At 44.3% G+C, this 22,227-nt stretch overlaps 1 protein-coding gene across 1 annotated transcript in view; it reads right to left on the minus strand.

The window, feature by feature from the left end:
* LOC108712571 (cat eye syndrome critical region protein 2) overlaps positions 1 to 22,227 on the minus strand; it is a 36,546-nt gene that overhangs the window by 12,440 nt on the left and 1,879 nt on the right. Inside the window, exons 2-4 of the mRNA XM_018254820.2 lie at positions 9,860 to 9,954; positions 7,295 to 7,478; positions 1,160 to 1,293 (exon numbers count right to left, since the gene is read on the minus strand). Of these exons, the coding sequence (XP_018110309.1) occupies positions 1,160 to 1,293; positions 7,295 to 7,478; positions 9,860 to 9,954 (413 nt within the window). The remainder of the gene's footprint in view (positions 1 to 1,159; positions 1,294 to 7,294; positions 7,479 to 9,859; positions 9,955 to 22,227) is intronic.

Genomic DNA, 22,227 nt, shown 5'->3' on the forward strand with positions numbered 1-22,227 from the left:
GTACTGTCTAAGGGAATCAATATGGCACCTCCTCCTCCCATATGTATAAATACAAATATACAGAGAAGGAATGTTCTGGCACACAATAAGCTATACCTCATACTGTACTGTCTAAGGGAATCAATATGGCACCTCCCTCCTCCCATATGTATAAATACAAATATACAGAGAAGGAATGTTCTGGGCACACAATAAGCTATACCTCATACTGTACTGTCTAAGGGAATCAATATGGCACCTCCTCCTCCCATATGTATAAATACAAATATACAGAGAAGGAATGTTCTGGGCACACAATAAGCTATACCCTCATACTGTACTGTCTAAGGGAATCAATATGGCACCTCCTCCTCCCATATGTATAAATACAAATATACAGAGAAGGAATGTTCTGGGCACACAATAAGCTATACACTCATACTGTACTGTCTAAGGGAATCAATATGGCACCTCCCTGCTCCCATATGTATAAATACAAATATACAGAGAAGGAATGTTCTGGGCACACAATAAGCTATACCTCATAATGTACTGTCTAAGGGAATCAATATGGCACCTCCTCCTCCCATATGTATAAATACAAATATACAGAGAAGGAATGTTCTGGGCACACAATAAGCTATACCTCATACTGTACTGTCTAAGGGAATCAATATGGCACCTCCTCCTCCCATATGTATAAATACAAATATACAGAGAAGGAATGTTCTGGGCACACAATAAGCTATACCCTCATACTGTACTGTCTAAGGGAATCAATATGGCACCTCCCTCCTCCCATATGTATAAATACAAATATACAGAGAAGGAATGCTCTGGGCACACAATAAGCTATACCCTCATACTGTACTGTCTAAGGGAATCAATATGGCACCTCCCTCCTCCCATATGTATAAATACAAATATACAGAGAAGGAATGTTCTGGGCACACAATAAGCTATACCCTCATACTGTACTGTCTAAGGGAATCAATATGGCACCTCCCTCCTCCCATATGTATAAATACAAATATACAGAGAAGGAATGTTCTGGGCACACAATAAGCTATACCTCATACTGTACTGTCTAAGGGAATCAGTATGGCACCTCCCTCCTCCCATATGTATAAATACAAATATACAGAGAAGGAATGCTCTTGGCACGCAATAGAATTCTTACTGCTCCAGAAGGCGCTGTCTCTTCTCCCAGGAAGGCTCCTCCTTATATAGCCGGGTTCCATAGAAATACCAGTATAAATTCCCAGAGGAATCTTCCCCAAGAGGCTCCACACGCAGGCTGTCTCCATCCAAACCCTTAGACAGGGGCACAGAGTTTAATAATATACACAGCAAGGACACTACTTACTCTCTTTCTAGTTCATTGTACAGATTAGTTATATAGTGCCAACAATATACCTGGCACTTTATAAGGCATGTAAAGGTGTTGTTCACCTTTGAGATAGCTTTTAGTATAATATAGAGAGTTATATTCTGAGACAATTTGCAATTGGTCTTTATTGTTTTTATCTGTGTTTTTTTTTATTTTCCCTTTTTGTTCAGCAGCTGACTGGTTGCTAGGGTCCTGATTATCTTAGCAACCAGGGAGTGGTTTGAATGAGAGACCAGAATATAGAAAAATAAGTTATCCAAAGAAAAAGTAATAATAAAGCTCTACAGCTTCAATCACAGAGCAATCAATTGTTTATTGTTTGGCTGCTGCATTTGAATGCTAGAAAAGAGCCAGAAGATGAAGTCAAATGATTTAAAAATAGTGATGGGCGAATTTATTGGCCAGTCGCAAATTCGCACGATTCGCCGTCGGCAAATAAATTCACAAAACGGGCGCTAAAATTCACTGGTGAAAATATGGCGTTAAAAAATGGACGCCAGCGTCAAAAACGAGACACCGGTGTCGTTTCGCAAATTTTTTACCGTTTCACGGGAAATTCGCAAATTTTGCAGCGAAACGGCGCAAATTCGCCCATCACTATTTAAAAACTATAAAAAAAATTAATAATGAAGGTCAATACTAAAAGTTAACTTAAAGGTGAACTATCCCTTTAAGGGCAGTAGTTCCCAGACCAAGGGGGTTCAAATCTGTTCAGGGTTACCTGCCATTAAAGTTAACTCTATGATGTAGAGAGTGATATTCTGAGACAATTTGTTATTGGTTTTAATTTTTTATGATTTGTGATTTTTTTTTTTTAGCTTTTTATTTAACAGCTCTCCAGTTTGCAGTTTCAGCCATCTGGTTGCTAGGGTCCAAATGAACCTAGCAACCATGCAGAAACCGGAATAGGAATAGAAGAGGGCCTGAATAGAAAGACGAGTAATAAAAAGTAAACAATTCATTTTTGCTGTACAGAGCATGTAGGGGGCCCTCCAGTGATTAAAGGCCAACTACACCAAAGAATATTAAAACTTGAAGGAACTTTATTTACAGAACTTCATTTTCTTCGGAAACATCACATCTCACCAACATGTATACAGGTCTGTTCCAGATGTACAGCAGATGTTGTAACCCCACGGATATCAGTACTTGCGAACCCAGCTTTTGGCCTTTGATGCACCACCTACCAGACAGGTAGTCCGCCGTACGTTCTACGCGCCCTCCACCTCTGGCCTGGTAGGACTTTCCGTTGTGCCACCTCCCTCCTTCAGCCAGCGAGCCACCACAGCAGTGCTCCTGACTTTTCCGGGTAGGATTTTCACCAAACACCTGGGTTGTCCACACTGTCCTGACTATCCTCTATTGCCCTCTCTGTGGCCGAGCCACGGCCACTAGGCCACTATCTCCTTGGTGGGGTGTCAGCTACCCGTGCTAACTTGCCTGACTGACTAAGGCACCTAGTGCCCACATAGCATGTACCTTCCTACTTGACCTGTCCAAACTTACTCAAACTCTAACTATTTCTACTCCCTTTTATACCCTTATTCTTGAACATCACTACTGCATGCCTCTCCCATGTGTGTCCCATGTGCTTCCCATACCTTACACATATGCCTAACATGTGCCTTACCATTACTATCCAGCCTGAAGCTTCCTGCACATTTCTTTGATACTCATGACACCTAGTGGACATTCCCTGTAATTACACCATTTTTAACAATTTAACATTTTTCACTCACAACATCATTCGTTTACAAGCAAATGTCATTTCAACCACCTTACATTCGCGCCCAGTTATGTGAAGCACGTCCTCGTGCACAGTCAAGGAACACATTCAACTCACACAATCATCAGGCATATACCAATAAAAGGCAAAACACAAGATTGAATGCTAAAAACTTTTTTGAAATAGTGGAAGGAAAATCTTATTAGTAGCATAAGATTACTGATAAGGTGAACAAAAATCACACAAGGAGGAACAATTAACTCAACCAGCAGAGTAGGGTGACGACCTTCCGGTATCATTGAAAGTCCCGAGTGTCCTGAGAACAAAATATGTAGAAAACAAATACACTCAACTAGCTCTTAGGAAGGTAGTGAAAGAGTTCCGGATATGTAAACAAGCATTGTCCATCTGAGGAATGCAGATTCAGCCAACCGTTGGCTAACAGGAGTGCATGGCACAAAACAGTACACTGTCCTAACTGAGTTCAATAGGAACTAACAACTGGTCAGGACAGTAAACACTTCCAAATTCTTTATAACATTCGCTGGAACCAGCGCTTGGTTGCTTCATGCGACACATAATAAGCAGGGTGGGGTTTTACCACAGTAGCACCATCAAGGCCCTCCACATCCTTGCTTACACAGCGTTCCGGTGCTCGCTTGCATACACACCGCACGTGGTGTTGCAGTACGGTGCGCCCCATCCACCAGCGAGCCATGCACCCTTTTACCTCATCCTGCGCCTGCTGACGAGCAGCGCTGTCGGGTTGCTTCAAACTTTTTCCATCTAGTTGGAGATACTGGAGGATATCTGCCTCCACCCATTCTTGGAGATGGGTCTCGACATACTGGTAGACCCATCTTGGGGCATACGGCATGTAGAACCCCCAGCGCCGGTGCACCTCATTATTAATTTTCCTCTGCACCTTCGAAATGGCGCGAAATTCTTTCGGTGCTGCCTCACCGGGTAGTACCCAAAAGACATGGGCCTCTTCGGGGAGCCTGTCTTCCTCCCTGAGAACAAGTAAAGGCGGGAACACAGGTAGTTCTTCAGGGTCGCACTCACCCTTATCGGAGGCTTCAGTATCGTTAGCCACGTCCGATACCTCCCACTCCTCGCGCCAAGTAGAGGCAGACAGTTCATCTTCCGACTCTGCCGCTGGCTCTGTGTGCACAGGAGGATCCGCACTGTTTTTCGCTTGAACTGCTAACGGAGCGACACTTGCCACTGCAGTTGGTGGATTCAGGGCATGGGGCTCCGGAACAGCATGGGGAGCCCCTCCAGCTGCCGTAACAATAGCTGCGGGGCCTGTGGGATCACCGCCTTGGGTCTTGCGGCTAGCAGCACTCTCCCCCACCTCAGGCGGCTCTTGGCCGGTCATGAACAGCAGTTGTGGCTCCGCCATTACAGCCACTAGGGACTGTAATTTTAGCTGTTTGACCAGCCGGTCCACAATTTCAGCTGTAGGTGGCAACTGCTCCAGGTAAAATGGGCCCATGTAATGGCGCCGCTTACAGGTGCAGCAACATCCTTCCACCTCCATGATGCCCCAGCGTAATTCTCGGCCACAGCCACCACAGATGGGCATCAGGATCAGCCTGCCCTCCTTTGTCAGTTTCTCTGCAAAATACCCGGCCCACTGGAACCGGCGACCAGTGTCCACCAGGTCGGTACGCTCGCCTGTAACTTTGTCCATGCTGTAAACTTTCAGCTGCCGTTCTGCTGCACACCACCACTCGCTGTGTCGCTTGTCACAAAATGGCCACGGTCCACGCCCTGCAACGCCTAATATCGCCAACCGCTGCCCTCCACAAGATGGCCGCTGAGTACTTCCTGTTCCTGCGCAGGCAAGCCGACTCATCTCACAGCACCACCTCTTAAAGCACCCTTGGGAAGCGGAACGCTTGTAACAGCCACGACTGCATAGACTTTGTGCAGCGGTTCCACTCTTTCGCCGCCTGCTCACAGGGGGTCCTCCAGCAGTTTTAAATATGTCCTTACCCTGCCGACTACGCCAAAATATGTAGGGGGCCCTCCAGTGATTAAAGGCCAACTACACCAAAGAATATTAAAACTTGAAGGAACTTTATTTACAGAACTTCATTTTCTTCGGAAACATCACATCTCACCAACATGTATACAGGTCTGTTCCAGATGTACAGCAGATGTTGTAACCCCACGGATATCAGTACTTGCGAACCCAGCTTTTGGCCTTTGATGCACCACCTACCAGACAGGTAGTCCGCCGTACGTTCTACGCGCCCTCCACCTCTGGCCTGGTAGGACTTTCCGTTGTGCCACCTCCCTCCTTCAGCCAGCGAGCCACCACAGCAGTGCTCCTGACTTTTCCGGGTAGGATTTTCACCAAACACCTGGGTTGTCCACACTGTCCTGACTATCCTCTATTGCCCTCTCTGTGGCCGAGCCACGGCCACTAGGCCACTATCTCCTTGGTGGGGTGTCAGCTACCCGTGCTAACTTGCCTGACTGACTAAGGCACCTAGTGCCCACATAGCATGTACCTTCCTACTTGACCTGTCCAAACTTACTCAAACTCTAACTATTTCTACTCCCTTTTATACCCTTATTCTTGAACATCACTACTGCATGCCTCTCCCATGTGTGTCCCATGTGCTTCCCATACCTTACACATATGCCTAACATGTGCCTTACCATTACTATCCAGCCTGAAGCTTCCTGCACATTTCTTTGATACTCATGACACCTAGTGGACATTCCCTGTAATTACACCATTTTTAACAATTTAACATTTTTCACTCACAACATCATTCGTTTACAAGCAAATGTCATTTCAACCACCTTACAAGCATTTGTTTTTAGACGGGGTCAGTGACCCCTTTTTGAAAGCAGGAAAGAGTCAGACAAAGAAGGCAAATACTTCAAAAACTATGAACAATAAACAACGAAGACTAATTGAAAAGTTGCTTAGAACTGGCCACTCATAACATACTAAAAGTTAACTCAAAAGTGAACCACCCCTTAAAGTATCTGGAGGCACAGGCTGAGTGAGTCGGCTCTGACTAATAGCAGCCTGTCTTTACAAGAACTACTGACTTACCCTGTAAATGCCAGTAAGGGGGATATAGATGAAGGGGTTTATTGAAAGCCGTCTGCTATGAGAGCTGACTCATAATACCTGCCTTCTGGGAACCATGGTGGCAGCCTTGTATAATAAACGACCACAATAGTAGGGAATTTGTTATTGCCCTGCATTTAATCAGACATAATCAACAAGCCTGAATGTCTAATGCCCTTTAAAGGACGAGTAAACCTTTAAAACAAGTGAATGTAAAATTGATGAGAGTGCTATTCTAAGCGCGTTTATCATTTTACATTCATTATTTATTTTCTTTTTATTCCAAGATATTAAGGGATACATGTGCTGTTAATAGGAATGAATTTTGTTCCAACAGCGCCACCTGCTGGTCAGTTTCTGACCAGTCTGACCACCAAGTAGTCAAGGAAGTTGTCAGTAGAAAGAAAGAGGCTGCTCTGATGTTCTTTAGGAAAACAATTAGAAACCTTTCTCAAATCTTTCCTAAGCAGAAGAACATCAGAGCAGCCTCTTTCTTTCTCCTGACAACTTCCTTGACTACTTGGTGGTAGGGTTGACACTTTTTAAAAAAATCTTCACCGGCAGGTGGAGGGGGCGGGGTTAAAAGGATGGGTTGTGACGCTAAAGGGGGTGGGGCCGTGACGCTCTATTGGCTGGGCAGGTTGTGACGTCAAAGAGGCGGGGCAAAATGCACACATTTGCCAAGAACCCCATGAAAAAAAAAAGGCTTGTTTTGAGCAGGCTGGGGGAAGGCCACGGGCTTTTTTTAGGTGTATTAAAAATTTACTGGCAGCTACATTGCCGGTAAATTTGTAATACAGGCCCCTGCTGCTGTTTTACCGGCTAGGCCGTTAAATACCAGCTGAGTGGCAACTAAACTTGGTGGTCAGACTGGTCAGAAACTGACCAACAGGTGGCGCTGCTGGAACAAAATTCATTCATATTAACAGCACATGTATCCCTTAATATCTTGGAATAAAAAGAAAATAAATAATGAATGTAAATGACAAAAGTGCTTAGAATAGCCCCCTCATCAATTTCACTTTTTTTAAAGGTTTACTTATCCTTTAAGGATGCAGAATGAGCTCAGTAATGGGGTGTTTGATCACTTAACGTTGCTCACCTTCAGCAGGTCAAACACATCGTCGGCGTCCAGTCGGTAGTCGCAGAGCCGGTGGAGGATCTCCAGCCTGGGGCGCAGCTCCAACTGGTGAAAGGTGGTTCCCCTAAGGGGGTTGGGTTTCCCTTCTTCCATCTCCCATCGGTAGCTGATAATGTCCTCCAGGTACACGTGGAACGTCTGCGAACTGGGCAAAGGGATAGGAAGGGTCACGCCACCTTAAAGGTATTTTGCTGATGGCATCTTGCTGAGCAAAGTTTCAGTTGGTCTTAATTTATCTTGTTATTTATTTTTTTGATCTAGAACATTCATACTTTGCTTATTGCCAGTCTGCAGCTGAAAATGCTCTCTGGTTGCTGGGGTCGCTGACCCCAGAAATCTTTAAGATTATCTGTGAAGATTCTATTTTATTATTTTTACTTTTTTTAAAACCATTGATCTTTCCTTCTAATTTCCAAACGGTGGTTTGATTGCTAGGCTACTTAAGCTCTAGCAACCTGATAGCGGTTAATGATTTCCCTTTTTTCACTGCCTTTTTATTTTTTTCAGCCTTGAGGGCTATTCCACACGGGGAGATAGCGACGCGTTTGCGGTCGCGGCGACAAAGCGCCGCGACAGTCGCCAGTTTTGTATGGGCGCCTATGTAAAAACGCCTGTGCTAACCACACGAGGCGATGCGCTTTTCAACAGTCGCCTGAAAATGCCTCGCCAGGCTTTTTCAGGCGACTGTAGAAAAGCGCATCGCCTCGTGTGGTTAGCACAGGCGTTTTTACATAGGCGCCCATACAAAACTGTCGCCTGCGCCGGTCGCGGCGACTGTCGCGGCGCTTTGTCGCCGCGACCGCAAACGCGTCGCTATCTCCCCGTGTGGACTAGCCCTGAAGGTTGAAACGTCATTTGCCATCTGATTGCTAGGGCTTAAAGGATAAGTAAACCTTTAAAACAAGTGAATGTAAAATTGATGAGAGTGCTATTCTAAGCTCTTTTTTTAATTTACATTCATTATTTATTTTCTTTTGACTCCAAGATATTAAGGGATACATGTGCTGTTAATATGAATGAATTTTGTTCCAACAGCGCCACCTGCTGATCAGTTTCTGACCAGTCTGACCACCAAGTAGTCAAGGAAGTTGTCAGGAGAAAGAAAGAGGCTGCTCTGATGTTCTTCTGCTTAGGAAAGATTTGAGAAAGGTTTCTAATTGTTTTCCTAAGCAGAAGAACATCAGAGCAGCCTCTTTCTTTCTCCTGACAACTTCCTTGACTACTTGGTGGTCAGACTGGTCAGAAACTGACCAGCAGGTGGCGCTGTTGGAACAAAATTCATTCATATTAACAGCACACGTATCCCTTAATATCTTGGAATAAAAAGAAAATAAAGATTTACTTATCCTTTAATTACCCTAGCAGCCAGGCATCCTATAGGAAATCAGAACGACATATATAGGCTTGAAGGCTTGAAAGGAAGAAAGGCAATAAAGAATAAGAATTATGAAACTGAACCACAGAACAATTGATCTGGTGTTATTTTTTGTTGCAGGGGTCAGTGACCCTAAAAACCAGTTAGCATTTCCAGTTGCAGGCTGGAAACAGGGAGAAATAGATGACTTTTCCTTGAAAAACTATACAAAATAAATGATGAAGACCAACTGAAAAGTTGCTTAAAATAGACCCAAATACTAAACAGTGACTAACCCCAACAACAACTGTGTCTTGCGTCTTTAAGGAATGACCCTCTAATGTTTGTGGTTAAAAAGTCATGGTAAAACAGAATCGTTAGTGGAGGGGGGTGTTTTGATATGGTTGAGTGTACAGAGTGGGGGGCTCGGGGGAATTCATAGGCAAATCAGTTTCTTTGACTCACAGCGATGGAATTCGAGGCCATTCACATCCCGGCACAGAACTTTTAGAATTTCTAACTGTAAGCAACTTTTTAATTGGTCTTCATTTTTCTTTTTTCCCCCCAAGTTTTTAAATGATTTGCCTTCTTCGTCTGACTCTTTCCAGCTTTCAAATGCGGGTCACTGACCCCTTCTAAGAAACAAATGCTCTGTAAGGCTACACAATTATTGTTTTTGCTCCTTTTTATTACTCCCAGTCTATTCAGGCCTCTCCTATTCATATTCAAGTCTCTAATTCAAATCAATGGCTGGTTGCTGGGGTAAATTGGCCCATAACAACCAGGTTGCCGAAATTGCAAACTGCAGAACTGCTGAATAAAACGCTAAATAACCACAAATAATAAAAACCAAATTGTCTCAGAATATCCCTCTCTAGATCATACTAAAAGTTAATTTAAAGGTGAACAACCCCTTTAAGGACATTTTATTAAGAGTGAAGTGTTGGGTGGGGTCCTCTGTACAGTGTCAAAAATAGTTTCTCTACTCTGCCTCCCATAGTGACATCACTTTTGTGTTATTGTGACGTCACTACCATATTGCCAAGTACCCAGCTTGCATTAAAACCTCCTGCAGGTTGGGTAGTAGAAAGTCTAGTGCTAGTGGGTCCAACTTGGGCACAAGTCTTCCTGGCCAGGCCCAGACAAAGGGTAATATATAAGGAAGTACTCACGTGATGTCACGGCGCTGATAACAGCCCTGCAGGAGACAGGCCACCAATTCACTGAGAAATTCCACGTCATTCCCATGCAAGGCCTCCTCCAGCTCCTACATCAGGGAAGAAGCAACAAGGTCTGAGTCTGGAATCCACAGCAACACAAATAGATGAAGGACAGACTGGCTGCCAACAGTATTCCTGGTCTGGACTGGGAGCTGCCATAATGCCATTGATTGTTATGTTTATTTGCCCTTATTTCTGTTTAGAAACTCATGTTTTGACAAATGCCTGGTTGCTAGGGACAGTTAGCTAAGCAACCAAGTAGCAGTTTAAAGTCCAGCCGTTTATTCCAGCTAAAGGGGTGCTTCACCCTCAAGCTAACTTTTAATATGTTATAGAATGGGCAATTCTAAGAAACTCAATTGGCCTTCATTATTTATATATTTTTTTTTATAGTTTTTGAATTATTTGCCTTTTTCTCCTGACTCTTTCCAGTTTTGAAATGGGGGTCACAGACCCCATCTAAAAAAGCAAGTGCTCTGTAAGGCTAAAAATGCATTGTTATTGATACTTTGTATTAGCGCTCTTTCTATTATGGACTCTCCTATTCATATTCCAGTCTCTTATTCAAATCACGACATGGTTGTTGGGGTACTTTGGACCCTAGCAACCAGATAGCCGACATTGCAGACTGGAGAGCTGCTGAATAAAAAGCTAAATAACTCTAAAACCACAGATCATAAAAAATGACAACCAATTGCAAATTGTCTCAGAATATCCCTCTCTACATTATACTAAAAGCTAACTCAAAGGTGAACACCCCCTTTAATACCAATTGCAACTGCATTGCCTAATCAAACATAATTATTAGGTTAACTTTGACTTTATTTATTTATTTTTTTAAATTATGGCCAACTTTTACGGTTTTCCCTATGGCAGTTCATCAGCATTAGGGCAATATTCCACTTGAAAAAAGCCTGAATTTGTCCCACTTTGCTGCGCTTACAAGGGCTGATTTTGTCGTGAGAATGAGCATTTTGGCCAGTGTGACATAAGTGTAACTCACAAATCACACACATCTATAAGGATTGTTGTATCTGACACATTTGTGTCCCACTTTCTCCCAACCAATCAGAAATCTTACTGGCACCACACGCCGCTCTCACGCTGGAGGGAAATCATTCCTGTCCTCATTTGGGGTTGGGGGGTTTGTTTCTTGCTCACACCTGACAGCTGGGACCCAAAGGAACGTGACGCACATCACTTGTCTTATAAAATGCCCCAATTGTACCTGAAGCACCGACACCAGAACAAACCCTAAACCCCTATAGATTATATACTATATTAATAAAGTGATGGTGGTTTTTGTTTTGTTTTTTTAATTTCTTTTGCTTTAACAGGCCTGATGAAAACAATCACCCTGCTATAGTTCCAGGGGTACCCAGGGTACAAATAAACACTCACCCCAAATCTCCCCCTAACTGACCTTCAGACTGGGCCCCCTTAGCTCATAACAAGGTTACAGATATATAGAAACATTGGGGTAACAGTCACCCTGCTATAGTTCCAGGGGTACCCAGGGTACAAATAAGCTCTCACCCCAAATCTCCCCCTAACTGACCTTCAGACTGGGCCCCCTTAGCTCATAACAAGGTTACAGATATATAGAAACATTGGGGTAACAGTCCCCCTGCTATAGTTCCAGGGGTACCCAGGGTACAAATAAACATTCACCCCAAATCTCCCCTTAACTGTCCTTCAGACTGGGCCCCCTTAGCTCATAACAAGGTTACAGATATATAGAAACATTGGGGTGTCACCCTGCTATAGTTCCAGGGGTACCCAGGGTACAAATAAACATTCACCCCAAATCTCCCCTTAACTGTCCTTCAGACTGGGCCCCCTTAGCTCATAACAAGGTTACAGATATATAGAAACATTGGGGTGTCACCCTGCTATAGTTCCAGGGGTACCCAGGGTACAAATAAACACTCACCCCAAATCTCCCCCTAACTGACCTTCAGACTGGGCCCCCTTAGCTCATAACAAGGTTACAGATATATAGAAACATTGGGGTAACAGTCACCCGCTATAGCGTCTGTTGAGCCCCTAAGCAGCAGTCAGTCTGAGAGTCGGGGGGACAGCAGAGGGACCCCCAGTGACTTGTGAGTAGAAAGCTCTTTGGCACAGATCGCTGGCACTGCCCACACTGATTCACTAAACCCTTTGTTGAATTACACGGCCGACTGCCATCGAGTCTAACGGCTGATCCATCCCAACTGCCACTATTCAGAGTTCTACTCGTGGAGCTGTGACTTTGCACAGACAGAGCGGCAGCAGGGGGGGGGGCTCCATACACATTAGGGGGAGGCAGCTCAGTAGGACCCCTCTCCACATTATGCATGCACAGGCTGCAACCCCCCCCCCCCATATACAATTGAATTAAACAAACAAGCATTGAAAGGCGCCTGATAAAAGGGAGCCCTTTAACACGGACTGGAGTCGCCTTCAGTTCTCCTGGGGAGAAGCACAAAGGGAACAGAGGCAAAGGCACCCCCCCCATTATGCCTCATAACTTGGTAAAGCCAAAGACTATCAGCCCAGTCACAAGCACAGGATCCAAGAGGTGCAGGGAATCCGCACTCCCAGCACTGCTGCTCCTAAGCCTCCCCCCAGCCAGACTGTTCCAAGTATAAGTCACAATCGCTTCTCCATCTGCCGCTAAATCCCACTCGCTGCTCCGGCTGCACATTAATCACCCAGGAAAGCGGCACAGCGATTTTCCTAAAAATGAATCCGCCGTCAGCCGCTGCCTTAAAAATAACTCGTTTATTAACGGAAAGGATTTATTATAGAAAACGTTTTTTGGGGGATAATTAGTGCCCCCGATCGGGATTAACAAGATTATTATTATAATCAGAATGTCACAAAAAAAGTTAAGTGTCCCCAAATGTTGGAATTAGGGTTATTATACGGCATTAACCCCTCCACACCCTAATCTTTCCACTAAACAGCTTGTTCCTGCCCATTACAATTTGTCATTGAGTTAAAGGGATTTGCCCCTTCCATATTTATTTCGCTGTTACAGCCAACCAGAAGGCAGCAGGTCAATACCATGCCAAACGAGGGGGGGAACTTTCATGTATGAGCAGCTTAAATGCCCAGCAGAGATTTCCTAGTATTTGGCCACTAGGGGGCCCTGTTCTATAGACTCTTTAGGGTGACGTTTCCTCGTCAGAGTAATGACGACTCTGCAGCTTCAGCAGTAGGACTATAGATCTGACAGCTATTAAGGCTCATTTACAAATGTAAGTGCACTAAGCGAAATATTAGACCCAATTTATATTTAAAGAAAATTTTTTTTTTTTTAAAAAATTAAAAAACAGGTCCAAAAGTTTTTACTCAGCACCAAACCACCACCAGCAGAGGCAGGGGGGCCCCCTCTGTGGTGAAAGCCCCAATTGGCCTTTGACCTGCCAGTCCAAAGCCGATGGCCAATGCACAAAAAGCTAAATAGCAAAAACCAGTTGCAAATAGTTTTAGAATATGAATGTCTAGATCACACTAAAAAAAAATAATATTATTAATAGTCAGTGGCTTATTGGCTCCTGTATGGGGCCCGTCCAATGCATATTATGCAGACTTCTATAGGATAAGTTTAAAAAATCCCATTGGACGAAGCCCACATTATGATTCAATTGCTGTCCTCGGGCAAACCAGAAACCAATGAGATTGTTTGTTTCAGGTGTATCTTGGCCATGGCCCATTCTGCCCACCGTACTCTATTCTGCCCCTGGTGGTGGCCCCGGTCCCACAGCCTGTTCAAGGGATTGTGGGATATATTCATTGCTTTCCAAAGAGACGATTAACAACAGCAAAGTAAGGGGCTGGGCCGTGAATGTGGGTGATATGGTGGGGGCGGGTCCAATTTGGACCAATGATTGAGGCATCTGGCTGAGCCCTAGAATTAACCAGCCAGCGAACCTCTATCAAATACAAAACAAATATGTAGGTACCAGCGGGTGGCGCTGTTCAATTACAAACCTATGGGGAAAGTGACTGCTGGATGAAGTGGAGACCGGCGGTACTGCAACACAGAACAAATCCAGAAATTCACAAAGACAGAAGCCCAGAACTTCAGAAAACAACACTTTTTATCCCTGGGTCCCACATGCTGAAATCTGCTCTCCCGAACTGGGACATTATCTCCTCCCCCCGGGGGTCTTACACTCACTGAGGTCCTGCTGAACTTTTGACCTGGCCTAAACCAACCATCCGGCGGCCCCCTGCTCTTTCAAAATCTTGGAACATTCCAGAGGGCACAAGCCCCCTAAGTTTGCTCATAGTCTGTACAGAGAGATCCCATAAAACTATGGCAGCATAGGTATTCCCCTGTACTAAGCACAATTCAGCAGGAACAGCCCCTAAGTTTGCTCATAGTCTGTACAGAGAGATCCCATAAAACTATGGCAGCATAGGTATCCCTGTACTAAGCACAATTCAGCAGGAACAGTCCCTAAGTTTGTTCATAGTCTGTACAGAGAGATCCCATAAAACTATGGCAGCATAGGTATTCCCTGTACTAAGCACAATTCAGCAGGAACAGCCCCCTAAGTTTGCTCATAGTCTGTACAGAGAGATCCCATAAAACTATGGGAGCATAGGTATTCCTCTGTACTAAGCACAATTCAGCAGGAACAGTCCCCTAAGTTTGCTCATAGTCTGTACAGAGAGATCCCATAAAACTATGGCAGCATAGGTATTCCCTGTACTAAGCACAATTCAGCAGGAACAGTACCCTAAGTTTGCTCATAGTCTGTACAGAGAGATCCCATAAAACTATGGCAGTATAGGTATTCCCATGTACTAAGCACAATTCAGCAGGAACAGCCCCTAAGTTTGCTCATAATCTGTACAGAGAGATCCCATAAAACTATGGCAGTATAGGTATTCCCTGTACTAAGCACAATTCAGCAGGAACAGTACCCTAAGTTTGCTCATAGTCTGTACAGAGAGATCCCATAAAACTATGGCAGCATAGGTATTCCCTGTACTAAGCACAATTCAGCAGGAACAGTCCCTAAGTTTGCTCATAGTCTGTACAGAGAGATCCCATAAAACTATGGCAGCATAGGTATTCCTCTGTACTAAGCACAATTCAGCAGGAACAGTCCCCTAAGTTTGCTCATAGTCTGTACAGAGAGATCCCATAAAACTATGGCAGCATAGGTATTCCCTGTACTAAGCACAATTCAGCAGGAACAGTCCCCTAAGTTTGCTCATAGTCTGTACAGAGAGATCCCATAAAACTATGGCAGCATAGGTATTCCCTGTACTAAGCACAATTCAGCAGGAACAGTACCCTAAGTTTGCTCATAGTCTGTACAGAGAGAGAACATGGAACTGGTACATACACACAGATGGCTGCATCATTGTGCCAGGAGTCCCAGGTTAATCCCAAACCTGGAGATCTGTTACACTATTAGGTTTCAGTATTTCCTATGGGAGAAAACAATGCCGGTCTCAAAGGCTTGTCGCGCTAAAACCCACATGTAACTCATAATCTGCATTTTTTTTCATCAGCCTTAAAGAGATATAATCAATCCCCTTATGCACCTTTTAAAAATATTAGTATAGTATGTAACCTGAATATCTAGTTTTCACTAGATTTTGTATTTGGCATCTACTTTCATACTAGATGCTAAACTGACTCAAGTTAGCCTGCTAATTAATCATGTTCAGGGTTTATAATTTGGCATTGGTGTAAACAACTGTGTCTGATCCCCACTGGAAGCAGCAGTCCTGTCCTGCTTTATGGCAGCTGAGATTCTAGCTATCTGTATAACAGAACATTCTGTCCCAGTGGCTGCACAGATCCTATCTGATCCACATTGTAAGCAGCAGTCCTGTCCTGCTTTATGGCAGCTGAGATTCTAGCTATCTGTATAACAGAACATTCTGTCCCAGTGGCTGCACAGATCCTATCTGATCCCCATTGTAAGCAGCAGTCCTGTCCTGCTTTATGGCAGCTGAGATTCTAGCTATCTGTATAACAGAACATTCTGTCCCAGTGGCTGCACAGATCCTATCTGATAACCATTGTAAGCAGCAGTCCTGTCCTGCTTTATGGCAGCTGAGATTCTAGCTATCTGTATAACAGAACATTCTGTCCCAGTGGCTGCACAGATCCTATCTGATCCCCATTGTAAGCAGCAGTCCTGTCCTGCTTTATGGCAGCTGAGATTCTAGCTATCTGTATAACAGAACATTCTGTCCCAGTGGCTGCACAGATCCTATCTGATCCCCATTGTAAGCAGCAGTCCTGTCCTGCTTTATGGCAGCTGAGATTCTAGCTATCTGTATAACAGAACATTCTGTCCCAGTGGCTGCACAGATCCTATCTGATCCCCATTGTAAGCAGCAGTCCTGTCCTGCTTTATGGCAGCTGAGATTCTAGCTATCTGTATAACAGAGCATTCTGTCCCAGTGGCTGCACAGATCCTATCTGATCCCCATTGTAAGCAACAGTCCTGTCCTGCTTTATGGCTGAGATCCTACATCTATAAACATTATTTGCATAGACTCTAATGGAGAGCAGTACTATAAAGGACACAGACATCACCAACCCACCTCCTTCACCATCACAGATAGTAAAATCTGTACAAGGGCAATTTGTATGAAACTCTGGGGCGTAACAATTGGGGCGAAGGCCATAATGAAAGAAATAAGATCATTGCCCAAAATCCTGTGCATGTTTCTGTTTTATAACCCTTAAGGGCCTGTGTACTTTACAGGCAGCTCTTTGGCAGACAAGCAGTTAAATACACCCTGCCAATGTGCAGCTTCCCTCCTGCCTCTCACGCTCTGCTCATTACCCACAGCCAACTGGGAGGTACCAGGTGCAGAGCTCTGTAGTAGCAGCAGCTGGAGGGCTGATTATAGGAGTGAGATGGGACTTATAGAGCAGCCCCAGACCCTGTGAATCCTCTCATCAGCAGTCCTGTCACACAGACCCAAGAGGAACTGGGAAACAAACACTTTATTACATCTCCGTAACCACATTAACTCCTCGCAGCTGCACTAACCACACAACTGAGCCCACTCTAGCGAGGAGACGGGGGGTTAAACACCAACAGATCATGGGGATTTGACATTACTATGAAAAACAACAGTGACCATCTGCAACATGTGAATCACTTCTAACATTGCGCTTGACTGAATCCTAGAGCTTAGATAATCAGCCAACCTCTGTGCCTAAAGGCATTATTTTACTGCATTGCCGTAAAGAGAGCGGCTCAGAGAGCAGCCCATAGCGTTGCTATGAACCTTCTGGTCCTTCTTCAGGAGAAAAACCTCATACATGTGCCATTAGAGCATATCATCAGCCTGTGGCTTGATCCAAAACTAAACTAAGGGAAACCATATGGCAGCTCCCTTCTGCATGTATGAATACAAATATACAGAGAAGGAATGTTCTGGGCACACAATAAGCTATACCCTCATACTGTACTGTCTAAGGTAATCAATATGGCACCTCCCTCCTCCCATATGTATAAATACAAATATACAGAGAAGGAATGTTCTGGGCACACAATAAGCTATACCCTCATACTGTACTGTCTAAGGGAATCAATATGGCACCTCCTCCTCCCATATGTATAAATACAAATATACAGAGATGGAATGTTCTGGGCACACAATAAGCTATACCCTCATACTGTACTGTCTAAGGGAATCAATAAGGCACCTCCCTCCTCCCATATGTATAAATACAAATATACAGAGAAGGAATGTTCTGGGCACACAATAAGCTATACCCTCATACTGTACTGTCTAAGGGAATCAATATGGCACCTCCTCCTCCCATATGTATAAATACAAATATACAGAGAAGGAATGTTCTGGGCACACAATAAGCTATACCCTCATACTGTACTGTCTAAGGGAATCAATATGGCACCTCCCTCCTCCCATATGTATAAATACAAATATACAGAGAAGGAATGTTCTGGGCACACAATAAGCTATACCCTCATACTGTACTGTCTAAGGGAATCAATATGGCACCTCCTCCTCCCATATGTATAAATACAAATATACAGAGAAGGAATGTTCTGGGCACACAATAAGCTATACCCTCATACTCTACTGTCTAAGGGAATCAATATGGCACCTTCTCCTCCCATATGTATAAATACAAATATACAGAGAAGGAATGCTCTGGGCACATATTAAGCCCGATGTGATAAAGCTGGAATTAAGTGTAGCCAAATAAACCAATAAGGGAGGGGGGAAGCTGAAAGGTTGTGGGGTAGCAGTTGGTGAAGCTTGATGTGATTGGCTGGAAGGAAACTGCCTGGTGCAGGGGTTACAGGGAGTGATGGATGTGCAGAGGACACAACAGATACTATGTATCCCCAGTAACTAGTGAGCAGATTCACAATTCGCTGTTACAAAGTATCACAAGAAAGTTTTATGAAAGGAAAGATCCCAGGATCCATTTCTTGGTTTATATCCCTTATAAATAAAAACATTTGACAGTTGAACCCACAGAACAAGGGAAATAAACAACCAGAGCTTCTGTATGTAGAGTGCAGCCCCCTGTTCAAGCCCCTCCCATGCGCTCACTGACATCACTCAGGGGAGGCGGCTGGGGGCGGGACTTTAGTAAAATGGGTAGGACCACAGCAGGGAGGGAAATATCCTCCCCATTTTTATCATAACAAAAAAGCCACGTGCGTCTACTTCTATCCAGAGTCGGCAGCAGCAGTGCAGGGGGACTGTAATCCTTATAAAATAGTCCTTGAGTGGGAAAGAGAAAACCAGGGCCCAGCATCAAAGTGGCCCCTTGGAGGGCAGCGGTGGGGGGTAGTTAAAAGTATTAAGGACAAATAAGGCTGAATTCTCTCTCTCTGGCAGTATGGTGAAATTGCACACAATCCGGCCAATCACAGGTAACCAGTTTGATTTCCCCCCCCCCCCCCCGAGACTCTTGACCCGAAATCAAACCTCCCAAAGAATAAATAGCAGCTCTCCCTAGTGCGGAATGGAAATTCCAAATCAATATTTGCCTCTTTCTTTCCATTTCTCTGAACGTGCAAAATAACATCCAGGCACTACTGGCCCTGTATCACTGATATTATACAGCAGCATGTACCCCCGGCTGTAAATGATAAGGATATTAGAAGTCACTGAGGGGTTGTTCTGTGACCATATAAAGGCACAAGGCTGCAGGCTGAGTTATACAGGGAACTCTGAGTATCACTCATGTATTATAAGGGATAATGTACCCCCGGCTGTAAATGATAAGGATATTAGAAGTCACTGAGGGGTTGTTCTGCGACCATATAAAGGCACAAGGCTGCAGGCTGAGTTATACAGGGAACTCTGAGTATCACTCATGTATTATAAGGGATAATGTACCCCCTACTGTAAATGATAAGGATATTAGAAGTCACTGAGGGGTTGTTCTGTGACCATATAAAGGCACAAGGCTGCAGGCTGAGTTATACAGGGAACTCTGAGTATCACTCATGTATTATAAGGGATAATGTACCCCCTACTGTAAATGATAAGGATATTAGAAGTCACTGAGGGGTTGTTCTGTGACCATATAAAGACACAAGGCCGCAGACTGAGTTATACAGGGAACCCTGAGTATCACTCATGTATTATAAGGGATAATGTACCCCCTGCTGTAAATGATAAGGATATTAGAAGTCACTGAGGGGATGTTCTGTGACCATATAAAGGAACAAGGCTGCAGGCTGAGTTATACAGGGAACTCTGAGTATCACTCATGTATTATAAGGGATAATGTACCCCCTACTGTAAATGATAAGGATATTAGAAGTCACTGAGGGGTTGTTCTGTGACCATATAAAGGCACAAGGCTGCAGGCTGAGTTATACAGGGAACTCTGAGTATCACTCATGTATTATAAGGGATAATGTACCCCCTACTGTAAATGATAAGGATATTAGAAGTAACTGAAGGGTTGTTCTGTGACCATATAAAGGCACAAGGCTGCAGGCTGAGTTATACAGGGAACTCTGAGTATCACTCATGTATTATAAGGGATAATGTACCCCCTACTGTAAATGATAAGGATATTAGAAGTAACTGAAGGGTTGTTCTGTGACCATATAAAGGCACAAGGTGTTAGTGTTCATCATTACTGGACATACATGGGATAAAGCTACTTGTTGACTCTTGTTTCCTTTACGTCAATATTCGGAAGCATCAGTGCAACATATAGTACTACACTTGGCTGCACCGATTTCTATCATACTCGGGACTCCACAAGGAAATCTCTACACATTATAATCTACACAAATGACAACTAGTCTATATCACTGCCGGGTGCAGGGAGTCACAGAGCGGCTGTAGGGTCACAAGTTGGTATGTTAATAACGTCACTGCTACAGACATTGCAGGGAACTGTACGGCCTTCAGCATGGAAAGGGTTAAGTAGTGGCTACTGATGTGCTGACTCGGATCACTACAAACAGCCCCTGCCCATTGTGCTGGTAACTGACAAGAGGTTATATTCACACTCCTGTACAGACAAAGCACATCTGATTGTGGCTCAAGGCAAAGACTCCCACCTCAGCCCACTCCTACTCCTATTAACTCCCCAACTCCCAAGGACTCTCCTGCCATTCTGTAGTCAATGTGTAGCAGGGGCATAAATACAGGGGAAACAGACTTTGTGGTTGCAGAGGGCCAGGAGTGTAGAGGGTCAAGTAAGGCCCATGTTAATACAGTCCTAGTGGCTGCACAGATCCTATCTGATCCCCATTGTAAGCAGCAGTCCTGTCCTGCTTTATGGCAGCTGAGATTCTAGCTATCTGTATAACAGAACATTCTGTCCCAGTGGCTGCACAGATCCTATCTGATCCCCATTGTAAGCAGCAGTCCTGTCCTGCTTTATGGCAGCTGAGATTCTAGCTATCTGTATAACAGAACATTCTGTCCCAGTGGCTGCACAGATCCTATCTGATCCCCATTGTAAGCAGCAGTCCTGTCCTGCTTTATGGCAGCTGAGATTCTAGCTATCTGTATAACAGAACATTCTGTCCCAGTGGCTGCACAGATCCTATCTGATCCCCATTGGAAGCAGCAGTCCTGCCTTGCTTTATGGCTGAGAGCAATCTACATAGCTGCTGGGAGCTGTAGTTGGAGAACATGCAGTGGGACGCAGGTGGTCTGTGGCTGTTCTCACAAGTTTTGTCACTAGCTGTGAGGACCAGTACAGAGCAATGGCTTACGTGACTCCAGGCCAAGGAACAGTTAAGTGAAGCCCACCTCCTCCACCCCCCCCAGGGTCACATTGTCCCATCGGAGATGCCACGCTGCCTGTGCAACACACAGAACAAAACAAACAGAGGGGTTTCCTCCCCCTGGTCCCCCCGCCCCCCAACCCCTTTGCTCCTTCTCCCCCCACCAGCTCAGAACAAAACTTTTCTATTACATCCAGCACATTGCATCCCAATAGGCAGAGAAACTCAGCTCCACTTAACCCCTTCCTCACCAGGAAGCTGCAACCTGACCCTGCTGGATCCCTACACACAAGGGAAGGGGGTCTTTGAAATCACATCTCCATAATAATAAGATGCAGGTACAGAGCAAAGCTAACGCTGCCCATGTAAAGGATAAGTGTAGCTTCAAAAAAAAAATAAAGTATTCTAAATACATTGCAGAATTGGTCACTTTTTATAACACTTTCTTTTCCGCAACAATGTTGTCTGGTTGCTAAGGTCAGTGACCCCAGCAGCCAGATTTCGGGGCTATACTTTCATTATTTCATGAAAACAACTCCTTGCAAAGATACTTATCTAACCAAAGTCTGGTTTCTAGGGTCAGTAGAACCCTAGCAACCAGACAGCAGTTTAATTTCTAGACTGGAGCGCTAAACACCCGTTTGCATGTTGCATTACCCACTTAGATTGCAAGCTTTATGGGACAGGGAACTGTTTTTCATGTTGCCAGGTTCAACAAGAGCCGGACCACAAGGTAAACGTGGAAACCTGAATCTATAGCGCCATTATCATAACGTTAAACCTCCCACTGGTTAAATCTGCTTTAAAATAAAATACTTATAACAAGAACTTCCCCTTTAAACACTTTTTGTCCACCCATTCTATGTATAGGGGCAGGATTCGGGAAAAACCTATTTGCGATGTTTTTGTTTTCGCTCTGCAGCTTTGAATGTTAATACGACTCCAGACATCACGGATTCAGCGACCCTCCTACTGTTTAAATTTGGGCACCCCTGCTCTAAATGAAAATACTTATAACAAGAACATCCCCTTTAAACACTTTTTGTCCACCCATTCCATATATAGGGAACTAATTGTGATGTTTTTGTTTTCTCTCTGCCG

Source organism: Xenopus laevis, chromosome 3S (assembly GCF_017654675.1).
Source record: "Xenopus laevis strain J_2021 chromosome 3S, Xenopus_laevis_v10.1, whole genome shotgun sequence".
NCBI lineage: Eukaryota > Metazoa > Chordata > Amphibia > Anura > Pipidae > Xenopus > Xenopus laevis.